This window comes from Dreissena polymorpha, chromosome 12, assembly GCF_020536995.1.
Source record: "Dreissena polymorpha isolate Duluth1 chromosome 12, UMN_Dpol_1.0, whole genome shotgun sequence".
Classification (NCBI taxonomy): Eukaryota; Metazoa; Mollusca; class Bivalvia; order Myida; family Dreissenidae; genus Dreissena; species Dreissena polymorpha.
In genome coordinates this window covers 44,111,614-44,136,624 of record NC_068366.1, presented here as the reverse complement: position 1 = coordinate 44,136,624, position 25,011 = coordinate 44,111,614, and the positions used below count along the sequence as shown (strand labels likewise).

At 31.9% G+C, this 25,011-nt stretch overlaps 1 protein-coding gene and 2 long non-coding RNA genes across 3 annotated transcripts; 1 reads left to right on the top strand and 2 right to left on the bottom strand.

The window, feature by feature from the left end:
• Window positions 1–8,759: 8,759 nt before the first annotated feature.
• Window positions 8,760–14,675, bottom strand: LOC127853895 (carbonic anhydrase 2-like). Its single transcript, XM_052388697.1, has 8 exons — window positions 14,613–14,675; window positions 13,043–13,066; window positions 12,546–12,737; window positions 12,134–12,255; window positions 10,997–11,089; window positions 10,218–10,332; window positions 9,681–9,790; window positions 8,760–9,196 (listed from the first exon to the last, which is right to left on the bottom strand). Exons 1-8 carry the CDS (start codon window positions 14,653–14,655, stop codon window positions 9,089–9,091), a joined length of 807 nt encoding a protein of 268 aa, XP_052244657.1. The 5' UTR covers window positions 14,656–14,675; the 3' UTR covers window positions 8,760–9,088.
• Window positions 14,676–17,882: 3,207 nt separating this feature from the next.
• Window positions 17,883–20,476, top strand: LOC127853656 (uncharacterized). Its single transcript, XR_008036709.1, has 4 exons — window positions 17,883–17,921; window positions 19,159–19,238; window positions 19,659–19,880; window positions 20,397–20,476. It is a non-coding gene; the product is annotated as an uncharacterized LOC127853656 (long non-coding RNA).
• A 1,209-nt stretch (window positions 20,477–21,685) lies between these two features.
• Window positions 21,686–24,589, bottom strand: LOC127853615 (uncharacterized). The gene is made up of 3 exons (XR_008036697.1): window positions 24,418–24,589; window positions 23,763–23,942; window positions 21,686–23,057 (listed from the first exon to the last, which is right to left on the bottom strand). It is a non-coding gene; the product is annotated as an uncharacterized LOC127853615 (long non-coding RNA).
• Between the last annotated feature and the right edge of the window lie 422 nt (window positions 24,590–25,011).

The window sequence follows — 25,011 nt, the reverse complement described above, 5'->3', positions numbered from 1 at the left end:
TGCTCACTGCCATACACACTTACCCCAGATAAGTGCGTTCACACAATTGAAAGAACCATGATACACTATGAATGCGTCTCCATTTCCATTCCTGAATTGATAAACATACTGTGTACACAAAATCATCATGCCAATCTGTACGGTCAGCACAAAATAATACATGAAAACCAATTTGAATCGAGTTCATAATAAGTTGTTACACATAAGGTCGTTAAAGTAATGAGAAATATTATATAATATTATATATAATGAATCCATACTATATACATGTATTTGTGTTGTCTTTAAATAAAATCAATTATAAAATCAAAATACAGCTTAGATTATGAAAAAGTTAATATTGGTCCATTTTGAGCTCATTTCGTAATAATTATGCTCAAATACATGTAACTAGGTTTTCGCATTCTTGAAACGAACATTTGTGTGTGTTTCATTTCAACTGAATTCCTTGTTAAATATACTAAACCCACTTACCGAATAACTCATCCTTTAACATGTTCGCAGAGAATGATAAAACATGGGAATGCATTCTCGTTTTATAGGGATCCATCGATTGATATTTATCGACATACCGAACGATGACGTATTCTTGTTTGTTTAAACAAAATAGGCCATTCCTAGCAAAGAGATATTTTTTTATGAAATTGCGATTCTTACGAACGGACGCTATTGAGCCAATAATGACGATCATTTTATAAACAGATTGGCAATATGTAAGAATACCTACGTTTAGTTATAACATTAAACGAACCTGCCTTCTTTTATTGAAGGTTTCAAACGAAGTGACAATATAATTTGGCGCCATGTGTCAAATATTATACGAAAACAAAACGAAAACTAGCAGGAAACGAATGAAGCTTAAAACACAAGCATATACATTATTAATTTGAATAAAATATATCATTGATTTCCCATCGATCCAGTAACATTATATAAATGTCTCTTCACCTTTAATACCAAAAAAAGGTGTTCATTTGTGTCACCATTAAACCATAATTTAAAAAATCCCAATATTAACGTCATAGCATTAAAACCTGATAACACATACTGAATAAACCGTGAAAATATTCATATAAATTAAAGTAATATATATAACTCATATTTTTATAAATGCAGTTATTTGCTTATACAAAATTTGCAATTTTTGACAAAAATACAAAACCCATTTACATGTACCATCAGCATGTGTCTGCAAATTGAGATCGGTGCTGTCGATTCAACAATAACATCCATTGTTAGTAATTGCTTATTTGATGCTGTGTGTAGACTTTCCTTTTTCTCAGTTTACTTTTGTACATATAACGTTCTATATGTTCAAGTTTAATAATATAGTGTTTAAAGTATCTGGTGTAAACAAACGTAAACTGAAATTTCATAAAAGTAACGTAACGAAAAAACTCTTTTAAATAATGGAGACAGCCATATAGGTGAGACAGAGTACTGTAAGCGTTTATTGTTACTGACTTAGGCTTTGACCATCAAAGTTAAGTAAACATGTTGTACAATTTGTAAGTTCGAACTATAATGTTTCCCGACGCTTCACGCATTATCACTAATAATTAAAAAAACGCATGCACATGAATTCCGATAATTTAAAGGAACAATTGTTTCAAATGAGTGTCGTCTGCGACTACAGGTAATGCTGTTTTCAAGTGTGGCAGAAAATGATTCCAGTTAAAATAAAACTCAATCTCGCAATATCCTTAGTAGATTAAATGTTCATCAATTTATATATACATTGTGTTTGCTTGTTATATGAAAAATTTAATTTCCTTCATTGACTGCGGCTGTTTAATGTGACGATTTTATGTTCATCACTTAATTCTTATCATTTTTGAAATTTATTAAACTGTAAGCATGTGCGGTGTGAGAGCTGTTGCACATTTAAGACATACGATTGTCAGAGGAATTGTATTTTTGCATTAATAAGTTGAAAGCCCTTTCAATTAAAAGCACAAACTCCTTATTTGTCTTCATGTAATTATGTGTAAGAAAAGACATGAGCGATGATAATAATGATGGTTTTATTGATGATGGTGCTTTTTTCTATGGAATCATTTAAAGCACGTATTCACATAGTAATTTGTATTTAAGGAAAATGCTTTTCCAACAACAGTATAATATTTGACATAGATGAAACATGATTATACAATAAATGAAACAGAATCTTTATCTAAAAGATGATCTGAAAGAAAAAAAAGAAAAACTGATAGAAATACAGTGTCATGCTTAATAAACTGTTGAGGCTTTTACAATCTAAAGTGATTTTAAACGTTTCATAGGCAAATTATCGATGAAAGGCATCGTTTGTCCGAATGTGATTACTTAATACTTACCATTTTAAATCGACGAGACATGTTAACTCTTTTCTTAGTCAGAAGTATTTGTTTGCTTGTCCTTAACATTAAATGTTTTGTAAGGACGACTGTTGTTGAAAAATTGTAATAAAAAAAAATCCATTTTACAGATTGATACACACACATGTTCACATATGTAGAGTTAAAGCTTCATTGAAAATATTTTTTAATTATTTGGACGATAATACCCGGTATTGATTCACTGGGGTTACATTTTCCCATAAGTGATGTAGTGTTTATATGCATGTGTAGTTATATTTATAACGATAAATATTTATTATTTTAAAATAAAACATGTTTTAATGAAAAATGAAAGCTTAATAAACAATCAACTTGGATAAGTGTTTGCATATAATGTAGATAATGGTATTAAATTAATGATAGCATCATTTAGGTATTTGTTCTTTACGTAACTGTTCGCACTAACTTTGAATTTAAAAACTTGTAAATTAATATAGCTTGCTCTTTAAAAGTGTCTGAAGTATTGATATGTGTGAGTGCGACAAATTTTGATCAGTTCGTTTTTTTGTTTTTGTTTTTACCAGAAGAATTCAACATATATGCTCTTCTCATTATGCTAATTTATCATTTCATATATGTTTTTAGTATTTGTTTTCTTTTTAAATCTTTTAACATCATTCATTACTTATAACAGAACACACACTGTTCACACTGATAGAAATGTTACAAACCAAAGTGTAAACAATTTTTACGCATTTTTCTGTATAATTTGTTAAAACCATTTTGTTTGCAAATGAAACACATGCTGTATACAATTTATGTTTAAAAATGAATAAAAAACCGAAGCAATAAAGAATGCTCACATGCCTATTTGTGTATATCATTTTCATGACAATGTATAATAGTATTATGCCTATTCGTATGATAAGAGAAAAGGGCTAATCCGTTGACATGTATAAATGAGTAAGTACACATCCTGCATTTATACCTGCATATACGGATACTAGATTTTTATTATTTACATGTTCAAATGAGGGACTGAATAGATAAATATTATAAAGTATGCTCTGAATGCCTGTTTCCAAACTTCTTGCTTTTCTAAGCTGCTGGGAAGATATTTATTATATTGAAAAGGTATTGTTCAGAGATTTGCAAATGGGCAGTGCTTTTGCCATATATTCTTAAATGAATTGATGCATTATATTCAACCAAACAAACTGAAACTAATGATTAAGACAAATAATCAAATATTATCGACACAATATCAAAAACGAGAACTATATGCAGAGCATTTCAATTACCATTTTAAATAAAAAGCCTGACTAGTATAGTTAGTGTAGATTCTTTCTAAATTGTACGACGATTATTAAACTGCAAAAACATGTGATGCTATATCCCGAAAGCTTTTTTTTAAAGAAAATGTAGATTTTACTCGTTATGGTTTCACGTCAATGTGTCTCAGAAAGTTACGGTTCTGATACTCTGGTCTGTATATAATTATTGAGTAGTTAAATAATATAAATAAATAATAATATTCAATCTGAAACAAATCCGCTTGCATTTGTTTTTTTATTTTAAAATTGATGCTAAAATGTTAATTTATTTATACACTTTAATGTTTAATGACATACCATTTTTTGGCCAAGGGTGAGATTTAACGTCTGGTCAATCGATGAGTTGTCATAAATAAATCCATAAGGCAAACACGTGTAAGTGTTTAGTCTAAGCTTATTTACACATTACGCGTATTACCATTTTAAATGAAAACAAATGCATGGAGTATGTTTTTATTATCTGTTTGAAACACAAATGTTCACATAAACCTTATCTCAGTTATTATCATACCAAATCTGTACATACTGTTGAAGTAAATTTCTTACTTAAAGTACACCGTTGGTTTAACTCTTTTTGATTCAATAACGAACACTTATTGCAAACTTTCATTTTGTGTCACTTAATGTAGTTACTTGGTGGACCTTTTTCATTTATTCGTTTAATCGGTCAGAGATTTTTCAAATAGCCCTTAGACATGCTAAAATATAATTTAGGATATACCGATGATTGTTAAAAAAAAAATGCTTTTCACAGCTTGATCATATTGATTTTTATTCTGTTGTAATGACAACATAATAATTGCATCGCAATTATGGTCCGGGTATATATAGAATTTTCCTTTTTCGTTTTGAATTCGACACAAAGCATGAAAATTAACGCATTTTAGTTCCTGTTCCGATTTTCTAATAACCGAAACAAACAAATAGTACGAAAACAAACTTAACGTCTTTTTTTTACGTTTTTCATTGTACTAATTATAAAACAAAATACGAAATGTATTTCCCTCTTCAAATTTCGTTTCAATCGTCATATAACGAAACTCAATAATATATAATTTCCAAATCGATTAAGTACAAATACATGTTACATTTCACAACTGAACGGTGATATGTCAAGTGATATTAGCTCTGAAAGATTTATAACCAAACACCTTACATGAAACCGTTTTGCGCTTGAAATAGTATATATAATATTATTATTGATAAATGTGCCCATTTAATAAGTAATTAAACAACATATTTAATGTTTCGGAAAGAGCGCTCAAGATTAAGTTAAAGCTAACAAAATTTTTACCTTCCAAAGATATTTTAACGCCGCTAAAGAAATTACTTTTAACGTTAGGTTTCATAAAAAAAGCGAATAGCATGCGTCACGCCTATAGAAACTACTCGAATACCATTGTAGAAAAGCTTGTATATCTAACGTGTACTATACGTGTTTGATTTGCTGAGTCAAAGATATATACGAGTTTCAGAGATTTTTTTATTGATAAGTTATTCAAGTGGTGACGGTCGTGAGCAGAAAAGAGGAACGCGCCATCAAACAAGCGTTGGCTTGCGTGATCTATTAAAGTACATGCAATAGTCGAGAAATGTATTATTTTATTCCTTTTATACACATCCAGTACATTTAAACAGTCATTCCAAAAGTGGAGAAAACCTACGGAAAAAAAATATTTATAAAATTAATTATTTTTAACATAGTCATATTTGTAACTTATATGGTATTTTAAATAATGGATTTTAATTAGCTTTGATTTTTCTATTACTATAATGTAATTGTCTAGAAAAGAGTTTACAATAATTGTATAATTTTTATACGCAAATTTTATTTATCCTATAAAGGAAGCACCAAAGATAATGAGAAGAAACACTTTTTAAAGAACACAGTTCGTTAACCCATTGCTTAAGGCGTTAAAACCTATGCTCTGAACTTTATAACACTATTTAGTGTGAAAGTCATGTACAGTGTCGCATCCTATGTTTGCAACTTGTTGCAAATCACTGGTTTGATGCAAGATCTGCGTGGTACGAGAGTCCACCAGGACGGCACGCGACGTGCCGTGACAGAGCTTCACGAGGCAATCTATGCTCTCAGGGGTATTGTTCACCATACTAATTGAATTTATATTTTTAGCAATAGTGTGGGGCTTTTTTCATTGGTTAAACAGATATTCATACAATGTAGTAACTAATTTAATTGTTTTAATTACTTAATGAGAAAAGCTAAGCTTGAAGAAGATATCTTATTGTGCAATGATTATCGAAATGCATGTTATACATGTACTCAAATCCAATGATTTTAAACAACAGCAGACTTGTACATTTGTATCATAATTCAATGTTACAGGATCTATTTATTTTCCAAACAATAGCTTTCCCAAGACTCGACTTTTCTTCTTCTATAATTGTCTCCATTTATTAAATAAAAAAAAATAAGATCTAAGGGAGAACACTTCGCAAAAAAGATAAATCACGACGTATCTCCCCAAAACAGCGGAGCGCCCCTCGTTTCCGTATACCGTTGTATCAATTTAAGAACGGTAAATTGAATCAGGCACTGTGTTTCAATTTTCAAATATTGATTTTAGTATGATTAAATTTGAAACGAAATATGAATAGGGAAATAAGATTTGTGTTTTGTTCTGCTATTAGTACACCGAAAAACGATACAAAGAACTCAACTTTGTTTTTGCTTTTTTATGTTTGTTCCGGTTATAAGAAAATCGGGAAATGAACTAAATTCATGTTTTTCATTGTGTTGAATGCAAAATGAAAATGGAAAAGACGGTATATACACGGACCAATTATACCGTTATGATTGTTATATTCGACAAAGTGCTTTTCTGCAACATTGTAAATTGGTTAAATATTAATATACATAAATATATATAAATATATATTTTCTCTTATTAGCCAGAGGATCGGTTAATGATGTGTTTCTTTTTAAGTTGTGATAGTATTTCTATGGTTATGGTTATAGGTTTTCCCATTGGAGTTCTTGATTTTTCGTGGAATTTTTTGTGTACCAATCTAGCTCATCGCCACTCAACCCAACACGAACTATGGGGTGGGTGGATAATATTAGGAAGGAAAAACATATGCTCTACAAATACACGTTCTGAATAAACGTGTTTGAAAGTTTACATTAATGAAACAAATTAAGGATTGTCTAGTGAATGATACAGTGCATCACTACGCAGTCCTTAATGTGTAAGTGTTTTGCTTTAAGATGTAATATTTTAGGATTCGATAAAAGGACATTATTATATACCTGTTTAATGCTTTTAACAAAATACAGGTTGTATCAATCGTTGAAATAAAAAATCCCGTACTACTCGCCGTTTCCAATTCCGTATTACCATACTAGCCGGACTACTTTCTTCGATCCATTTAATGACGTCACATTACGCGCACCGAAAATAGGAAACCCCCCATATTACTCAATATATTACGTAGTACATCGTGTGACGCCATTTCTGTGACAAAATACAATAGTTTTATTTTCACTCTCTGGAATTTAAGGACAGTCGGACGTGGTGTTTTTTAACAGTTAACTATTTGTTTAAAACGAACGAATGCAGAACGTTTTTCAGAGTGTGTGTTTATCATGCATCAATATAAATTTAGATTGGAATACAATAAGATAGTGTCGTTTAAAATAAGTTTTGATAGAGACATGGAAGAATAGAAGTGGAAGTGCATATCGTTTCAACGCTTTTGTTATAAACATCGAATCAATGTTATCAACTTAGTTGTTATAAACACTGGATTAACGATGTAATTAATGTAAGCGTGTCGGAATCCTGTGTTTTCCTGGTTCAAATGTTTACACGGTAATTTACATAAACTGTATTCATACGCGTCTTAAATAACCTATGGCGTACCGTTGAAGTCATTGTTTTGTCATTTTTGTTAAAGCAAAATTACAATTGTTAACTGTTTTCGTTAGTTGTGTATATAATAAAAGGAATATTACGCTAGTCAATTGTTCGAAGAGTTTGTATTCAGTCTCGTGGCTTGTGTTTTTTCGCATCACACTCGAGGCGGATACGTCATCACACAAGCCACTCGACTGAATACAAACTCTTATAACAATTGACTAGCGTAATATTCCGTATGTATCCGTTGTCGCTAGCCTGGTACCCAGCTTGTACGTTGAAAGAACGACTGGCACCAACAAAAATAATATCGGACGCGATGGTGTATGTTCAGCAAGTTCGAAAAAAAACAGGCGTTCAAATCGCACAACAAATCGCAAAGCCTTATTTATGCAAATATAGATCTACGTTAAATGCTATAAAAGTAAGTTTATGTTAACGTGCTATCAGTTAATGCTTACATCAAAGAGACCGAAAGTGAAGTGTATGCTGGACATGATATTCTCGTTGGGATTTCGGATTGATAAGTATTTTTCGCATTTAATTGTTTTACATTAATGTTTTTGCCAAACTGTGAAGTGCAAGTAGAAACAATGATATCAATTGAAGTTTAAACGATAATAATCAATGTTATTTTAATGTTTAATTCAGTGTGTAACACTTTATTACGTAACTAAACAGGTTTAAGAGATGTATATTCGAATATTTAAATATAATACTTATAATTAAGTCAGCCAAACTATATATAATGTGTGAACTCTTCTTAAACAATGTATGTTAATCCAAATTGCTTTTTAAGTCTTATAGATAGATGTCGATGTGTAAAATCAATGGATGTTTTTGTAATTCCTTATTGATGACATAAAATCTGCAGTCATTATACAGTAAAGAACTTTTTGAAATCAAATCATTTCGCTACATAGAGTTTAAGACACGGGAAATTAGCATACGATTCTCAACTGTGTTATCCTGCTATTCCTACAGAGTGTGGTATTTTGATATCATGTTGCACAGTTATAGATATATCGTTAACACACACATTAATTCCCGTTGCTACAAACGAGAAGAATATAACTATGTCGCAATCTCAAAGAGTATTAAGAGTCATGTCATATTTCTCAAAAAGTGATCAGCTCTCAATATGATGAGTGCCTGTATCTTTCTAAATAAACAAAACCCCAGATAGAGTTTAAAGATACAAAAAAGAAACACGAACATCCCTTCAACAATAATTATTCTTCATCAGACAGACATTTTTTTTTATAATTCAATAAACAATGAGTGTTTACAGAGAAATGCTATAAGTATTTAAGTATCTTAGATATGCAATGCCAATTCGTGTGTGTATTGCCCACACACACTATTGCACAAATAGTTGTATTTGATCATGATGGGCTCCTCGTTTCATAATACAACTTATGTGTTATGAAAACAGTAATACACTATTATAATGCGTAACTTGACCGTATTTATGCATCCAATAAATACACCATTTCCAATGTCTGCTGTTGTAAACACTTTCAATAATGTAAGGGAAGTTATTCAGAACTGGTTCTCATTGAAAGGAAGCCTTGACTTGTCTCCCTTTTCTTGGTTGAGGAGGTCGGAAGTTGTCCTGCATGGGATTGCCATCTGAATCAATGAGACTACGAAGAGCGTTCAGCTGAAATGCAGATTAAAGTGTGTAATTTCTAGAAAAAAAGAAAATTAAACGACTCGCGTATATGTTGTTTTCAAACACTTGCCTTGGTTTGCAACTGAGTTCAAAAGCAATGAATATATATATATACCATCTGTTATTGATCCTTTAACCATTAAAGGTTTGAGGCTCTATCATAAATGGAATTTTGAATGTTTCAGAACATGGGAGTTTATTTAAAGGAAACTTAATATCCAAGTCAGATCATATTATAATATATATATATATATATATATATATATATATATATATATATATATATATATATATATATATATATATATATATATATATATATATATATATATATATATATATATATATATATAGGCTGCATAATGAGAGGGGCAGGAGTTTCCCAGCACTTCTACATAATTAACTTACTTAACCCACTTAAGTTGGAACCAAGCTTAAGATCATTGATTCAAATACAGCTATAGATGCATACCTGATCGTGAGAGAATTCCACGGGTTCCTTGAACACAATCCACCGGACACTTTCATAGAGTGGCGGGATTGGAACGGAGCCCTCGTACGTCCAGTAGTCGTCGATGTTGTCTGCAATACCGACGTAACGTAACGTGTGATAACGACGTCGTTTTAAAATATCTTACGTACACCGCACAAATGATACCACAGATAATAATAATAAGAAAAAATGATGTGTACTAGAAAGACAAAGGAGGCGAGGAATGAGAGTAATAAGAGAACAAGAAGACGAATAAAACGAAGGTAAAGACAATGATGATGCAAAAGAAAAAACTATTTCTTAGAGATGGATGATGATGAGGAAGAAAGAGAAGAGAGAGTCCAAAATAGTAATCGGAAGATACAGAAAGAGAAGAGGTGAAATACGAGAATATATACCGTACATGAAAAGGTGAGGTGATTGTGGGGTCATATGTAAACAATATGTGAAGGAGAAGGAAAAAAGACAAAGGAAAGACACAAAATTCCATTGTGAATTCGCCTGGAACTGGCTTACCTGGCAACAGGTCGGTAGGGTCAAGGGAGCTGGAGATGGTGTCCGTGCTACCAGGTTGGATTAACCCGTCTAAGTTGTCCGACACGACGGAGAAGCCGGGATGCACGTCACCGGACTGAAATGATGAGGAGGAAGCGTCAATTTAATTACCGGTGTGCTTGGAAAAGTAGTTTTTTCTACAACTGCATGCAACGGAAAGTACACTTAAGTTCAATGATACATTGCTCGATATAATTAAATAACTTTAATTAAAGAATACAAGCATAACGCATATGTTTTATGTGTGTCCCGGTTTATTAAATTAGTTTTAATACTCTTAACAGATATCTACTTACCGCCCACCACTTTGTTTTTTACCTAGCAAAGTTATTGTTCTTACAAATGTTGGTATCATGAGCAAGTTTCATATTGTTATTAAAGATACACTGAATATTTTCTGTCACTTGAATTGGTTGAACAACATAACATTATATAGTATACAATAGTCAATACAATAGTATTTAAGAATATAAATACAATTTAACACAATCGATTGCAAGAACACATTGTTCTATCGGGGCGCTAATAAAATGTATTAAACAGTATTTTTTAGGATCGTATTTCTTATAACAAAAAGCTTCTTTTATAATTGCACATACATTCAAAATCACTGATTTGTCACCAACAACTAATAACTTGTGGAATTGAAATACAGATTGGTAAATATAAAATAAATACACAGTTAGAAACGCGCTTTAATTGCCGGCCACCACACCGGCTTCTCGTGCGCCACGTGCTACCTCGATCATAATTCCGAGAACGGCGAGTCCGTCGCTCTTGTCCACAGCCGCCGCGAAGCTGCCATACGTAGTGTTCCAGTGGACAATGTGAAGCTGCAATGGTGAACATATTTCGGAAATATTATGTGGTCCCATATTTTTATGAGAACCATGCCAATGCCACCAATTCCTGTTATATAACGTTCAAGTTAGTAATGTAATCAAATAATTGTGCAATACTAAGACAGGTCTGCATATAAGCTCTATACACAAATTTCAGCGTAATATCTCCAAACCACAGTAATTTGGCATTTCTTTATATTGTTTAATAGCAGTTTTCACGTCCTTGTTACAACGGACTCACAATACATAACAAAGTTCAAAGCTAATCTGCTGGTAAGTTACCAATATACAGCATTCAAAACAATGCCCAGCCCTCACCCCGAAACACAGCAATAAAACAAGCCTCAAGTTATAGAGCGGGAACATTTTTTTTTCGTAGCAGTAAAATTAACATTGAACTAGTTGATCAAAAGTCAATTTCAACCTTCGTATACATTTAACCGACATACATTTCAGCACAATATCCCTAACTTAACTGAAGTTACTACTCAGAAACTACATAGCTACATAATACCTTACATATACACAAAAATTCAGTGTTAAAAACTCCGTCTAACCTAACGTTATTGACATTACCGCCCTACAATATCTAATCCAACAAAAAACTGGTTAAAATATCACGCCCAACGTACAATAACCATGATTATACACAAGAGAAATCGGCAGATTAGTGAAACGATATAAAACCACGCCAAACATACAAAAAGTAATTAAGCAAAATAATTGTTGCTTAGTTTTTGTATGTTAACAGTAGTATTTTGGAAAAAGCCTAATTAAGATTCGTTAAGATTAACGATTCATGCAAGAAATATGTCGGCGAGTTTATAGTTCGGGATTCAAGTCACTGATTGTATTTCTATTTCGCTAATGTGATTATGTACATAATCATATTTTCAAGTAAGCTTGTATATTCAAATCACTAACGTTACATTAAAATGTTCTGTTTTCAAATATGTTTTATCACACAATTAAGTTTTGTAAAAGTATTATACGTATTCCTTGAAGACTTCGAGACAAACGGTTTCACAGATGTACCTCGGCTGCGAACGCTTCCCCGTCAATCGTATGCTCCGATCCCCGGGTGTCGTCTGCTCCCCAGTGCAGGTGGAATTGCGCCAACCTGAACTGCTGGTTGCCTACGGGACCACCGGTCAAAACTGGGGTTAGAAGGTAGGACAATTATGAACATCAATGACATAATAATAGCATCGACATGCACATTGATTATATTATATTCTGTGTATACATAACACTTCATGCGTACAATGTCAGAATAGTAATTTTGAACTTAAATACATGTAGTAATTTATGTTCACTAACCAAAGACCAATAACACAAGCCAAAGTCTCAATTTGTATACAAAAAAAAACCGAAACGACCCCACTTAAGTTGAGTGAAACGTTCGCCATATATACGATTGTTACGTTAAACATTGCTACGCGCTTACACCCTGGCTGGGTTATCTGAATGTCTATGGTGTGCCCGTTGTTCTTCAGCTTGACCTCGTCTTCCGGTAAGTATTCGATGTTTAATGGTTTGAGATCAGAGTCGTATTCCGCCTTACGACTAACGATATTGATCGGCGATTGTCGGCGGCCCGTTACGGCGATCGGATAATCCTTTTTCCAGGTTTTGGGTCCTGAGTTGGAAAGTAAATTGGGGTATGAATTATTAAAAATGTACAAATTCCACAATAATTTGCTGTCAGATGAAAAGTAACATGCATTTTTCAGGAAGCAATATTCGGTAAAGGGGCGCTTGATATGAAAATTAAATTATATGCATGTCACATCGCAATGATTTGAAATAATTTTGTGTACACACTCAACACAATTACCAATATATAGAAGACATTTAGAACTTAAGAAAACACATTAACTGTGTGTATTACACAGATCATAAACATGCATCGTGTCTTAAAGAAATTAATGTAAGAAAACATACCATTTTCCTCGGTGTATCCCCAGTCTGGAATTTGCAAAAATCGAAATAATCATATACATGTATATGTAGTTTCAATCTTTAGAAATAATATACCGTTGCGCATTGTATGTTGACTTACGTAAACAATAATTATACAATAGAGGGATGTTTGATCAGTCTACGCTAAGTCAGACGACTGTATCGACTCCTCGCAACAACGTTTAACTGCTGTTAAATGAAATATTACTACATAAATGTTAGAATTGCATCTAAATAACGCGTGTATTGTCAGAGCAGGACTAAATTAAATCCATGCGTCATAATATCAAACTATAAAATATTTCGTAAAATATATAAGGAACGAACGGTCACTATTACTTTTATGCTAGAGTTTGTTTAAAAAGAACAACACGAAACTACGGCAGGATGTATTTGATTTTTGTTGCGCTATACTGTCTAATATACACATGAAAATAGGTCACCCTTTGAAGGTAATATATTCGCCCAACTCGACAAGTATTTTATCTGGCTTTTGTAATACAGTTAATACATATATGATTTACTCGCATTTCTTCCGGACAATAAAGGAAATAACCTATTAAAATGAATCTAAGTAAACACGATTTACTGACCTTGGTGAAATCCATATTTTTGGGTAAAAGTAGGTAACATAACTAACCTTTGAGTAAAGATATCCAATGAGGACATAACTTGGCTGTGCTAATTACTCCATAGCCATATTGGTACGATTAATTACTCATCAAATTAATGTCACCTCTGTTGTATCGCAAAAAAGAACGTACGCTATCACTTTCCATACATTCTGATAACAGATTCAAACACATATAAATAAATACTTTAAAACACATCCATAACAAAATATAAATCTCTTAGCGCTGCTTGAGAATTAAAAGCAATTGGTTTTATTGGGATAACGTTTTTGTTTTTTTTAATGTGGATAACTATATTTAAACGATTAAAATGTTCGACGACGCAAACATTATATACAATACAATCAGTATTGTCTTTTCAAAAAGCTGGCTGAACTTTAAATGTGCATTTTTAATAAAACAGCATACATTTCATAATATGTTTCAGTTACAACAACAGCTTGCATTGGTAACCAACACAAGACATAGTGTCTGGCGTTGAAGATGATGACAAGCATTGACGGCTTTAATGTTATTGGTGGTGCCGTATTTGTTTTATACATTCATGTATTTATTTATTTATGTATTCATTTATGTATTCATTTATTTATTCATTCATGTATATATTCATTCATTTTTGTATTTATGTATATATTTAAATATTTATTTGTGCATTTTTGTGTTTTCAATTTATGGATTTATTTCATTATTATCATTGTTATCATTATTATTATTATTATTATTATTATTATTATTATTATTATTATTATTATCATCATTATTATTATTACTTTTATATTTAATTGTTATTATCATGATTTTTTTATTACCATTTTCCGTAACGAAAAACTAATATTTTATAATCCCAATTATTAGTTTTATTAGTATTTTGATTTTATGCAATTTATGAAAATGATGACGAAGATTATAATTATAATTACCAGACGCCCAAACTCGACAGGAAACAAGCATATGCCCTAACATCTGGAAATAAATTTATAGGAATAATGTAGTAGACGTAGAAGTAATAGTAGAATAGTAGAAGTAGTGGTAGTGGTGGTGGTTTTGTTTTTGGTGGTGGTAGTGGTAGTGGTAGTAGTAGTAGTAGAAGTATAGTAATAGTAGAAGTAGTAGTAGTAGTAGCAGTAGTAGTAGTAGTAGTAGTAGTAGTAGTAGTAGTAGTAGTAGTAGTAGTTGTAGTAGCAGTAGTAGTAGTAGTAGTAATAGTAGTAGTAGTAGTAGTAGTAGTAGTAGTAGTAGTAGTAGTAGTAGTAGTAGTAGTAGTAGTAGTAGTAGTAGTAGTAGTAGTAGTAGTAGTAGTAGTACAACTAGAAGTAGTAGTAGTAGTAGTAGTAGAAGTAGTAGTAGTAGTAGAAGTAGTAGTAGTAGTAGTAGTAGTAGTAGTAGTAGTAGTAGTAGTAGTAGTAGTAGTAGTAGTAGTAGTAGTAGTAGTAGTAGTAATAGTAGTAGTTGTAGTAGTAGTAGTAGTAGTAGTAGTAGTAGTAGTAAAAGTAGTAGTAGTAGTTGTAGTAGTAGTAGTAGTAGTAGTAGTAGTAGTAGTAATTGTAGTAGTAGTAGTAGTACTTACATTAATTTATTATTTAAACATTATAACGATAACATTTGGAGAGTCATTATCGACTATGAACCAATATTAAACTAACTTACCAGGTACGTTGGTAACTTCATTCCGAATTGTTCGTCGACTTGTGGCTTAAGCATAACAATTCTGAATTATACTATCCTTCTGCTCTGCATTTATATACTCACATCCAGTGTAATACGTCACAGTTTGTTATTCATCGTACTTTTTTCTACGAATACCGCCTATAACATTAACAAACAGTCACAGATGTGTTACATGTGATACTGTGGTGATCGGAAACCCGCGTTTTGCAAGCTTCACATTTACTGTTCATTACCATATTTTGTTTGACAAATAAAATGTAAACAATATCCAATTTTACTTTAAAAGTATTTCAATTTATTCGGATTCAATTTTAACGAGATTTCGGCTTTTATTTAAATAGCTTTATATTATCGCCATTGATGATGATGCATAAAAAACAATGGCGTTTACAAAGCCTGCGACTGAAACAGAGGGTTTTTTCCAAAAACGCACGACGCAATGATATGCTAGCTTTCAAATTAACTTTATAATATAAATCGATGAGTTATTATTTACTGTTCAAGTGTAATTATACAAAATTTAAAAATTAAAAACAACCTGTAATTAAACTATACAATCGTTTACACGACAGTGATGGCTAAATAAGAGTTTAATGGGGTTTGTTCTGAAATGTTATCAATGGAAGCATTTGTCTGTCTTTAAAATCATTTTCTGTCTGGTCGTACCACATTGTAAAACCAATCATCAGCTTCATTGCAAATGTACATGCACATGTTTCATCATTGGAATAGAGATCCCAGATGACGCTCAGCTCATTATTAACATAAACTGACGTATTTAATTAAACGGTTTGTCGATATATTGACACATATTGTTTTTCAAATTCAACAATTGTATAACTTTGTATATTCATGAAATATCATTGTGCTTGAATATGGCTAGAAGTGCTTGAACATATAAATCTAAAAAAGTTAGATATAATTTAAAATAAAGCGAAAAAGCTCCCTAAAATATAATCAATAAGCAGATGTAAAAAAGAAGTTTGATTCGTACTCTGTAAAAAAATTTGATATTCGTCCCCAAGTTTGTTTCCACATTTTTGACCATTAGCCGAACACATTTTGTGTGACATAAATCGCTACTAGACATTTTGTGACATTGGTGACAACTATGTGATAATATCACAATTTCCTTGCCTTGGCAGAACAATTGGTGTTTATTATTGTTGAAGACAGTGATGCGCATAATCCATTACAAGTATATCTCTGTTATAAGTTTGTTATACCACTTATACTATGTTTCATATGATTTTTTTACCGCCATACAAATAGTCTACGTGTAGTTTTAGACATCATACTTGTATTGCACGAGTTTGATTTTTACGCACTAGATTGCATGTAGAGAAAGTTTGTATTTTGAATGCATTTACATGTCATGATGACTTTGTTAAAGTTCCAGGAATATTGGAACGTGTTTCGACAAAAATTATGGCATTGTTATGTTTTTGCATACATGAACGTTTCATCGTGACGTTGTTGACTTTACATGAATATGCATACATGTACAGTCAAGCATGTAGTAGAGGCTTGTTTTTGCATACACGAACATGTCATCGTGACTTTGTTTAAGTTCATGGAATATTGAAACGTGCAGAGTCGAGCATGTTGCCATTGTATGTTTTAGCAGCCACAAACGATGTCATCGTGACTTTGTTTACGTTCCTGGAATATTGAAACGTGTATAGTCGAGCATGTTGCCAAGTTAGTTTTTTGCAAACACTCACGATGTCACTGTGACTTTGTTAACGTCTCTGGAATATTGAAGCGTGAATAGTCGAGAATGTTGCCAAGTTGTGTTTTTGCAGACACTCACGATGTCACTGTGACTTTGTTTACGTCTCTGGGATATTGAAAAGTGTATAGTCGAGCAATTTTGCCAAGTAATGATTTTGCAGACATTCAGGATGTCATCGTGACTTTGTTGACGTTCCAAGAAGACTGAAGCGTGTATATATAAGCAGTCATCAAAATCTGGTCCAAACTGGCTTGTAACTTTAATTGGCATTAATCGTTAACTAGTACCCATCCGAATGATTTAATGAATGGACAGTTATCATTCAAAGATACAGACGTTACTTGGAGTCGACAGGTAACAGCAAAAATGAAAATGAGGATTCCATCGTGTCTTGTTAATTTTGTTTAATTATTGTAATTATTATGGTAATTATTGTTAAAGTATCAAGTAATAGGAAGTTGATATCATCGATGACATAATCAATCATACACATACCCCCACGCAGCATACAACGTACTTCATGTGATGTTATTAAAGGGGCTTGTTCACACTTAAATTGCATTTTTTGAAGTTTTTCATTTAATGCTTTAAATTCATAAATTTAAACATCGCAAATAACGTGCTCCAGTATAAATCAAAAATAAAGTTAAAATAAGAAAGAAAAAAGTAAGCCGCACCAAGGCTCGAACCACTGACCCTTGGATCGGTTTTTCCCCGACTAAATATAGATTTTAAATGTAAATTTAAATATAAACACGCAATGTGACAACAACAACAACAACAACAAATATGGCGGAATCTGTATTGTCAAACACGGAAGAAGAAGGTAAAATATGTTTTATATTGTAAAACTCAATAGTGCGTATGATTTTCTTTGTATAAAAGTAGATTAAAATAGTATAACTGATCAAATGATTCGTTTTCGTTACATAAGTATATGCATATACATCACAGAACGCGTAAATACTGATTCTCTCGTTTACACTTGAGTTACAGACAGAGACTAAAATTAAAAGCCAAGTTGAATACAGAATTAACTTTAGTATTCGCGCAAATAAATTAAATTTATCATTAGCCTTGGAGTACTGAGATTATTTAAACAGTACAGTATCTTTTTCTTTCCTCATAACTGACAGTGACAACATTATTTGTTGGCAGGCAATTCAAGATGCTGTGCATTAATTGACATTTTCATTATTGTGTGTTATATGACAATGACATTTATTACTAAGTAAAATGCATTTGAATGGTACTGGTAGTTTATTAATTTAAACCCAAAACTCATAGTTAACCCTTTAAGCGCTGGAACCAAATTTTGAAGGCCTTTGCAAACAGTTTGGTTCCAGATGAGACGCCACAGTGGCGTCTCATCAGGATCCAAACTGTTTGCTATTCTGATAGTATTCTTTGAAAAAAAATCGAAGAAATGGCTAATTTTAGAAATTCAGCGGATGACATTTAGCAGATGACAAATTTCCCAGCATGCAAAGGGTTAATGTATTTATATCAGTTTCTTCTGCACAGCTATTTTATAAATAAACTGAATAACCAAAATATTTTTGAAAATAGTAACACAGTTTAGTAATTCATGGCATCAAATGCATGTATCTGGCGCCAGACAACTCGCCCCAATACCAACTTGCCCCAAAACAAACTCGCATCAAAGATATGGTCACTCGCTCCAACCAAGAGACAACTCGCCCCAATTTATTTTCGTGCATCTTATTGTTTCTTTATTTAAAGTATTTTATCTTTATATTCTTTGTTAATCTAGCAAAGCACCTATATATTTTGATAAATGTGTATTTCAACAGTACATAGTATTTTGAATAAATCAAAGACAGGTCATCTGAAATGCATGTATCATTATATTTGTAAAAGCCAAGAATATTCTGGATATTCCTCTTTTTTAAATTGTTTTGAATATCCTCAAGATTTGATTTCCTGAATGTTGAAGAAAACTTATAAGATAATAATACCACATATTTACAACTAACTTTTTTAATAGAGATCATAAATAGTTTTAAAAAGTGGTTTAAATTGTGTATTTACTTTTTCAATAGGATACAAACATAATTAAACCAAGAAGTTTATGAAGAAGGGATCACTGGATTTTGTCACTTTGGTACAAGAAACAGAAAAGGTATACTTATTTAGCTGCATTTTTTTTTCTGTTGATTTCATTTTAGAATATTGAAATAATTTGTAGATAATGTTTTCAGATATTCAGGCAAGCTGAGATTTCATTAAATTTTTTTATGTAATTTCACAATATTCTTGAATGGAAACAGAAAAAAACACAGTTCAACGCACTAATTGTTGATATATAAAACATAGTCTTTGGATGTAAAACTGTGTTGCTACATGAGCAAAGAATTTAAAAAATGATCCTACACTACACTATGTGAATATTGAAATTTTACAAAAAAATCTGACAGGAATGTAAAAAAATGGTGTCATGAAAAATAAAAAATTCTATATGTACATGTAGCTACATCTTGTGTCAAATTCTTAGCTTTATGTTCAAAACATTTATTGTTAAATGCAGAAATGTCTTTTCAAGGATATCATAGACCACCTTACTTATACGGAAGCATAGGAGCTGTTGAAGGAAATTGCTGCCAGACAGTCAACAGTTATCACTGACAGCCTGTCCTGGCCCAGCTGGGACCATCCTCAAGCTAACCATGATGATGTGTTTGCAAGAATTGTCCATTTGGTAGAACATGATGAAGACGAGCTTTGTTGTGGCATGGCCTGACAATACTGTACAAGCCAGAGACCAGTATGTTTACTGTTGTTGAATATGACCCATTTTTCATGTTTATTTTTCTGTGGGCCTGTTTCTCTGAATTAATAATGCACTTTATCTATTTCAAATATGTTATTTTTCTGTGGACTGTTTAACGGAATTATTAATGCATTTTATCTATATCAAATATTTTATTTGTCTGTGGGCCTGTTTTACCGAATTAGTAATGCATTTTATCTTTATCAATTATTGTTGCTTGTAATATGAATATAGAAAACGTAAAACTACTCATGTAATTGTCTCAGCTTAAAATTAAAAGTGTAGAAAATTTAACTCATTTACTGTCGAAACAGTGGCCATTATGTTCCTGCATCTTAAAAGTTGGACAATAACAGCTAATATATATATATATATATATATATATATATATATATATATATATATATATATATATATATATATATATATATATATATATATATATATAGATAGATAGATAGATAGATTTAGCAAGGGGTTTTGAGTTTTTTATGTGTTCATATTTTTCAGAAAAAGGGTTAAGTGGTGACTGATCCTCTCACCCTCCTTATCCAGGAAACGTTCCGGAACAATGTGTTGGCACTGAAGATGTGGAGGACACAGATTGATCACAGTACATCCTTTGGATACATGAACACCTTCAACGGGACGACAACAAAACTGTACCTGTCTTTTTTTTGAAAGGAAGTAGTTAATAAAATTATTGTTAACAGCTTTTTTAGTCTTGTTGTTTAAGAATGCTTGCAACATTTAAGTGGATAAACGGTTGTTTTAAATTTGAAGCTTCAGTAATGCATTCTTTATTAAATGATGTAATCTTATTGCTTTCAATATAGTGTAAATAATAAGAACATAATTATCCTTTGTATACAAAATGAAAACCAAGTTTACTGTTCTTTTAATCATTATTTATTTATCTTGTTCTTTTGTCAGAAATATTACAGGGGCATACATACAGTATTCCTTAAATAAAAGGGGCAGTTCTTAGAAAATTAACATGTATTTTAGCAATTCATATTCAAACTTTTTCCACATTTATAACCAGCAACAATATGTAAGTATTATAATGTAACACAAATTAATACTATGAATTTACTACTGATTTTGCAGTGCCTTTCATCAAATAAACATGTTTTACTGAAAGTTTCTTAAAAGATGTTATGTGGAATACTTAATCAATCATTTAATAAATATTTGAGCCTCGCTCTTGGAAAAGGGGGTTTAATGCATGTACTTAAGGTTGTCCAAGATTAGGCTGTGCAGACTGCATAAGCTAATCAGGGGCAACACTATCCGCCTTATCTGGATTTTCTCTCTCCCTTTCAACAAAAAATACAATAAAGCAGCAATTGTCTGCCTGATTGGTATGATCAGCTAATGTTAATCTCGTACGACAATTTACGCACATGCATTAAGCCCCATTTTCCCAGGGCAAGGCTCACCTATGAAGGTTTTAGCTGTCTATATGCTCTTTAACTTTTGAATCATGATGCAGTTTCATATAATAATGTATTATGAGTCGTTTTTAATTGATGCATATTCTTGTGTTCAGTGTTGAACTCAACATGTATTATAATAAGGTGTTCACTTAACATTCTTGCAGTAATGTTTTGCTGTGTAAAATACATGTAATAATAAATCAAAATTGAACAAACTAGCTTCTTATTTCTTCATGTTATTTATTAAAACATTTTAAAACAAAACAACGAAATCCATAACATAATGAACACAAAATATAATACTCTATATTCATGAAACAAAACTATAATTGATAACATTTTGAATAACTGTTTCCAACTTTCAACATTTGACAGATCAAATTATTACTGAATTCCACCAATTTTTTATTTATGGATAAACAGCACTTTATCATCTTTATGACAGTTTATGTAAGGCTATTACAATAAATGGTTGTTTATAGACTGATAAACAATGAAAAACAATACATAATCTATATATAGCATTGTGCTTTGATGTAATTGTTAATGGAACATAAACAAATGTGGTGTGCAGCACGCACTCAACATTGACTATGGTAGCTTATACCTAAAAGAGTCAATAATTCCTTTTCATAGTCTTTACTTGTGACAAAAAATCAGGAAAATGCTGAGCCCAGTGTTTATTTAGCTATTTGCCAGACAAGGTTTTCACAAATTATTCTGTTTCAGAGTGACCTATGATCAAATACTTTGGATCCTCTATTGTAATAACAAAACAATTAATTCACCATGTTTGATCATGGGTCTCCCATAAAAAACTTAACACAAATCATGATACATAACACCTATAAGAGTCAACAATTTCTGTTAATGGTCTTGACTTGTGACAAAAAAATCTGGAACTTGGCCCATTGTTTATGTAGTTATTTGCCAGACAAGTTTTTTACTTATTCTTCTTTTTCAGAGTAATCTATGATTGAATACTTTGGATCCTATATTTTTATAACAAAACAATTAACAAAATTCACAATACTGTACACACTTTAAACTCAAATACATATTCTCATGGCATTTCAGGGCACTTGTATGCTATGTTCATCAGTATTTTATCAATGATATTTCTGCCCTATGTTTATAAGCAGTTCATTTATTAAAATCACATTTTATCACCATGATGATCACAGGACAGTCGACCATAATGTCACACATTTGGTCACGCCTTCATATTACACAAATAAATTCAAGCATCATTTCAAATACTAAAGTCATCTTCTGACTGAAAAAACAGCAAGGGTTACACATGCACTTTTATACTCAATGGTATACATCCTAGAAAACCATGCTGCCAAATTCACACAACATGTTCCTACCCATAATCATTTATCATTGATTTCAGCTTTGTCAATTTTTTAATTCATAATAATGGTATGTTGAAGTTAGTTAAAACAACATAGTTACATACACCATGTATCAATTTGTATGAGTAAATCTTCATATTGTTTCCGGGTTGCTTGCCCTTGACCTATTGGATATTGCAGCTCCTCATTAGCCGCAGGTGGATATATAAGGGGCAATTGTAGAGGCAATCAGCTTTGGATAAGCTGAATCAAAAAGGAACTTTGATTGAAGGGTTTTTTCCTTGATGATCTCTGTGTACTCAGTGCATGTACGTGTATCCCTTCTTTTCATTGATTGGCACCACCGTCCAATTGTTGGCTGCCTTCAATTTACTCTGAAATAACATATAAGCATATTTGTAATTTTGAAATGTACACTAAAACTTATCATGAAATTTGTTTGCTATTTTAAACATTATTTTATTCATATCATGCCAATCAGGTAACATACCAATACTTTTTTGGGCTACTTGATTCACCAGAATTAACTTATGAACCTACCAATACTTTTCTGGGCTACTTGATTCACCAGTATTAACTTATGAACCTACCAATACTTTTCTGGGCTACTTGATTCACCAGTATTGACTTATGAACCTACCAATACTTTTCTGGGCTACTTGATTCACCAGTATTAACTTTTGAACCTATCAATACTTTTCTGGGCTACTTGATTCACCAGTATAAACTTATGAACCTACCAATACTTTTCTTGGCTTCTTGATTCACCAGTATGAGCTTATTATATGATGAAGTTATCATACTTGAGTCACTAACTGACAATTACTGTACAACTAGAGATTGGAGGAGAATGGCATTGAAATAATTTCATGACCAATCACCATGCAAGTTATCTGAACGGTTCAGAAAACAAACCAGCTATCGGATATCCTCTGGTTTTCATAACATACAAAGTTTCTGGTAAAAAAATGATAAAGCAATTATATTACCAATGAACTTTAGGAAGCACATAGAATCTTATTGAATATAAATATATTATTTATCAATTAAAATATGCTTAGACAGGGTTGTTTGCATACTCTAAGTAAGCTGTTATCTCTCCAATTCCTGACACATGACCAGGTGTGGTACTTCCTTGTGACACAAATGACAGGCCAGGCGGGGGCTGATGACCGTGCATAGGTGAAGAGTTTGTTGTTCTAACATTATGCTGAACAGTCAAACTTGCAATAGTTTGGCCGGCACGTCTTCCTAAATACCTTAAAAAGAAGGTTTGTATTAGATGATAAAATTGATCACATATCAATTTAAAGAAAAAACAAAATTGATGTTAAAATCAGGGAATAAACTGTATAATCATATAATCATATCATGATAATTGATTACATAATATAACATATACATTTGCATACCAGTATATTTTATAATATAATATATACCGAGTAAATAAATCATTCATCATTTATTTCATGCTTCATTTGACTCGTGTTGGAGTGTTCCTTATAAGTTATAACGAATTCATTAAATTGATACGAACATCTTGGCATAGGGGCATAAAGGCTTATTTTAAAACGTGCAATGAACAAATTATGTTATCAGTGCGTATCTGGTTTCCTTGCAGAGTAAAATATCCATACAATAAAACTAAATACCTATCCAAACTTTTGCTAAAATTCTTTTGTAAACAGGCAACACTTGCCAAAAACTAATCGTAGCTTCTAAAATATGACTTACAATTCGTGTGTTTAAGCCATTACCCTGTCTTCGTCTCTTCCAACGATACTCCTATGGTTCTGCAAACACTCAGTCTTGTCGCCTAGATTGAATAAATTCGAGCGATGTCGCTGGCTCCTGCTTTTGTTTCTCTTTTTTTATATTTTCGATCACAGAAATGAGATGCATTGTTTGTAAACCAAAAGCGGATAAGCGCAGCGCGCAGGGTCAAAACGGGTCAGTATAAAACGCGGCATTTAGCGCAGCCTGCAAATTGCAGGCTGCGTTATCGGGCCATAAAACGCAGCCAATATAGACATCGTTGCAGTCAATATAGATATCGTTGGAAAACGCAGGCAATATAGACAAAGAAGGAATACGCGGACGATATAAAACTATAAGGCAAAACGGGTGAAATTCGAGAGAATTACCGTATCAATAATTCGAAGGTTTTAATTAACAGTATATGTATGAAACTGGTAAAGGTCAAAACAATTATAAGACGTAAATTATCGTTTTAATCGCTAAAATGGCAGTTTAATTATAAACGCATTGAGTTTTTCTGTATCAAGAAGAAGACATAATAATATGTTTTGATTGTTTAACATAATTGTT

What these genes read in the sequence shown, in the direction of transcription:
- LOC127853895 (XM_052388697.1), bottom strand. Translation starts at nt 14,655, where the DNA reads ATGTTAGGGCATATGCTTGTTTCCTGTCGAGTTTGGGCGTCTG. An exon ending in TCAGATAACCCAGCCAGGGT is followed by an intron (nt 12,256 to 12,545) that starts GTAAGCGCGTAG and finishes TTCTAACCCCAG; the next exon opens with TTTTGACCGGTGGTCCCGTA. An exon ending in GGGAAGCGTTCGCAGCCGAG is followed by an intron (nt 11,090 to 12,133) that starts GTACATCTGTGA and finishes TCACCATTGCAG; the next exon opens with CTTCACATTGTCCACTGGAA.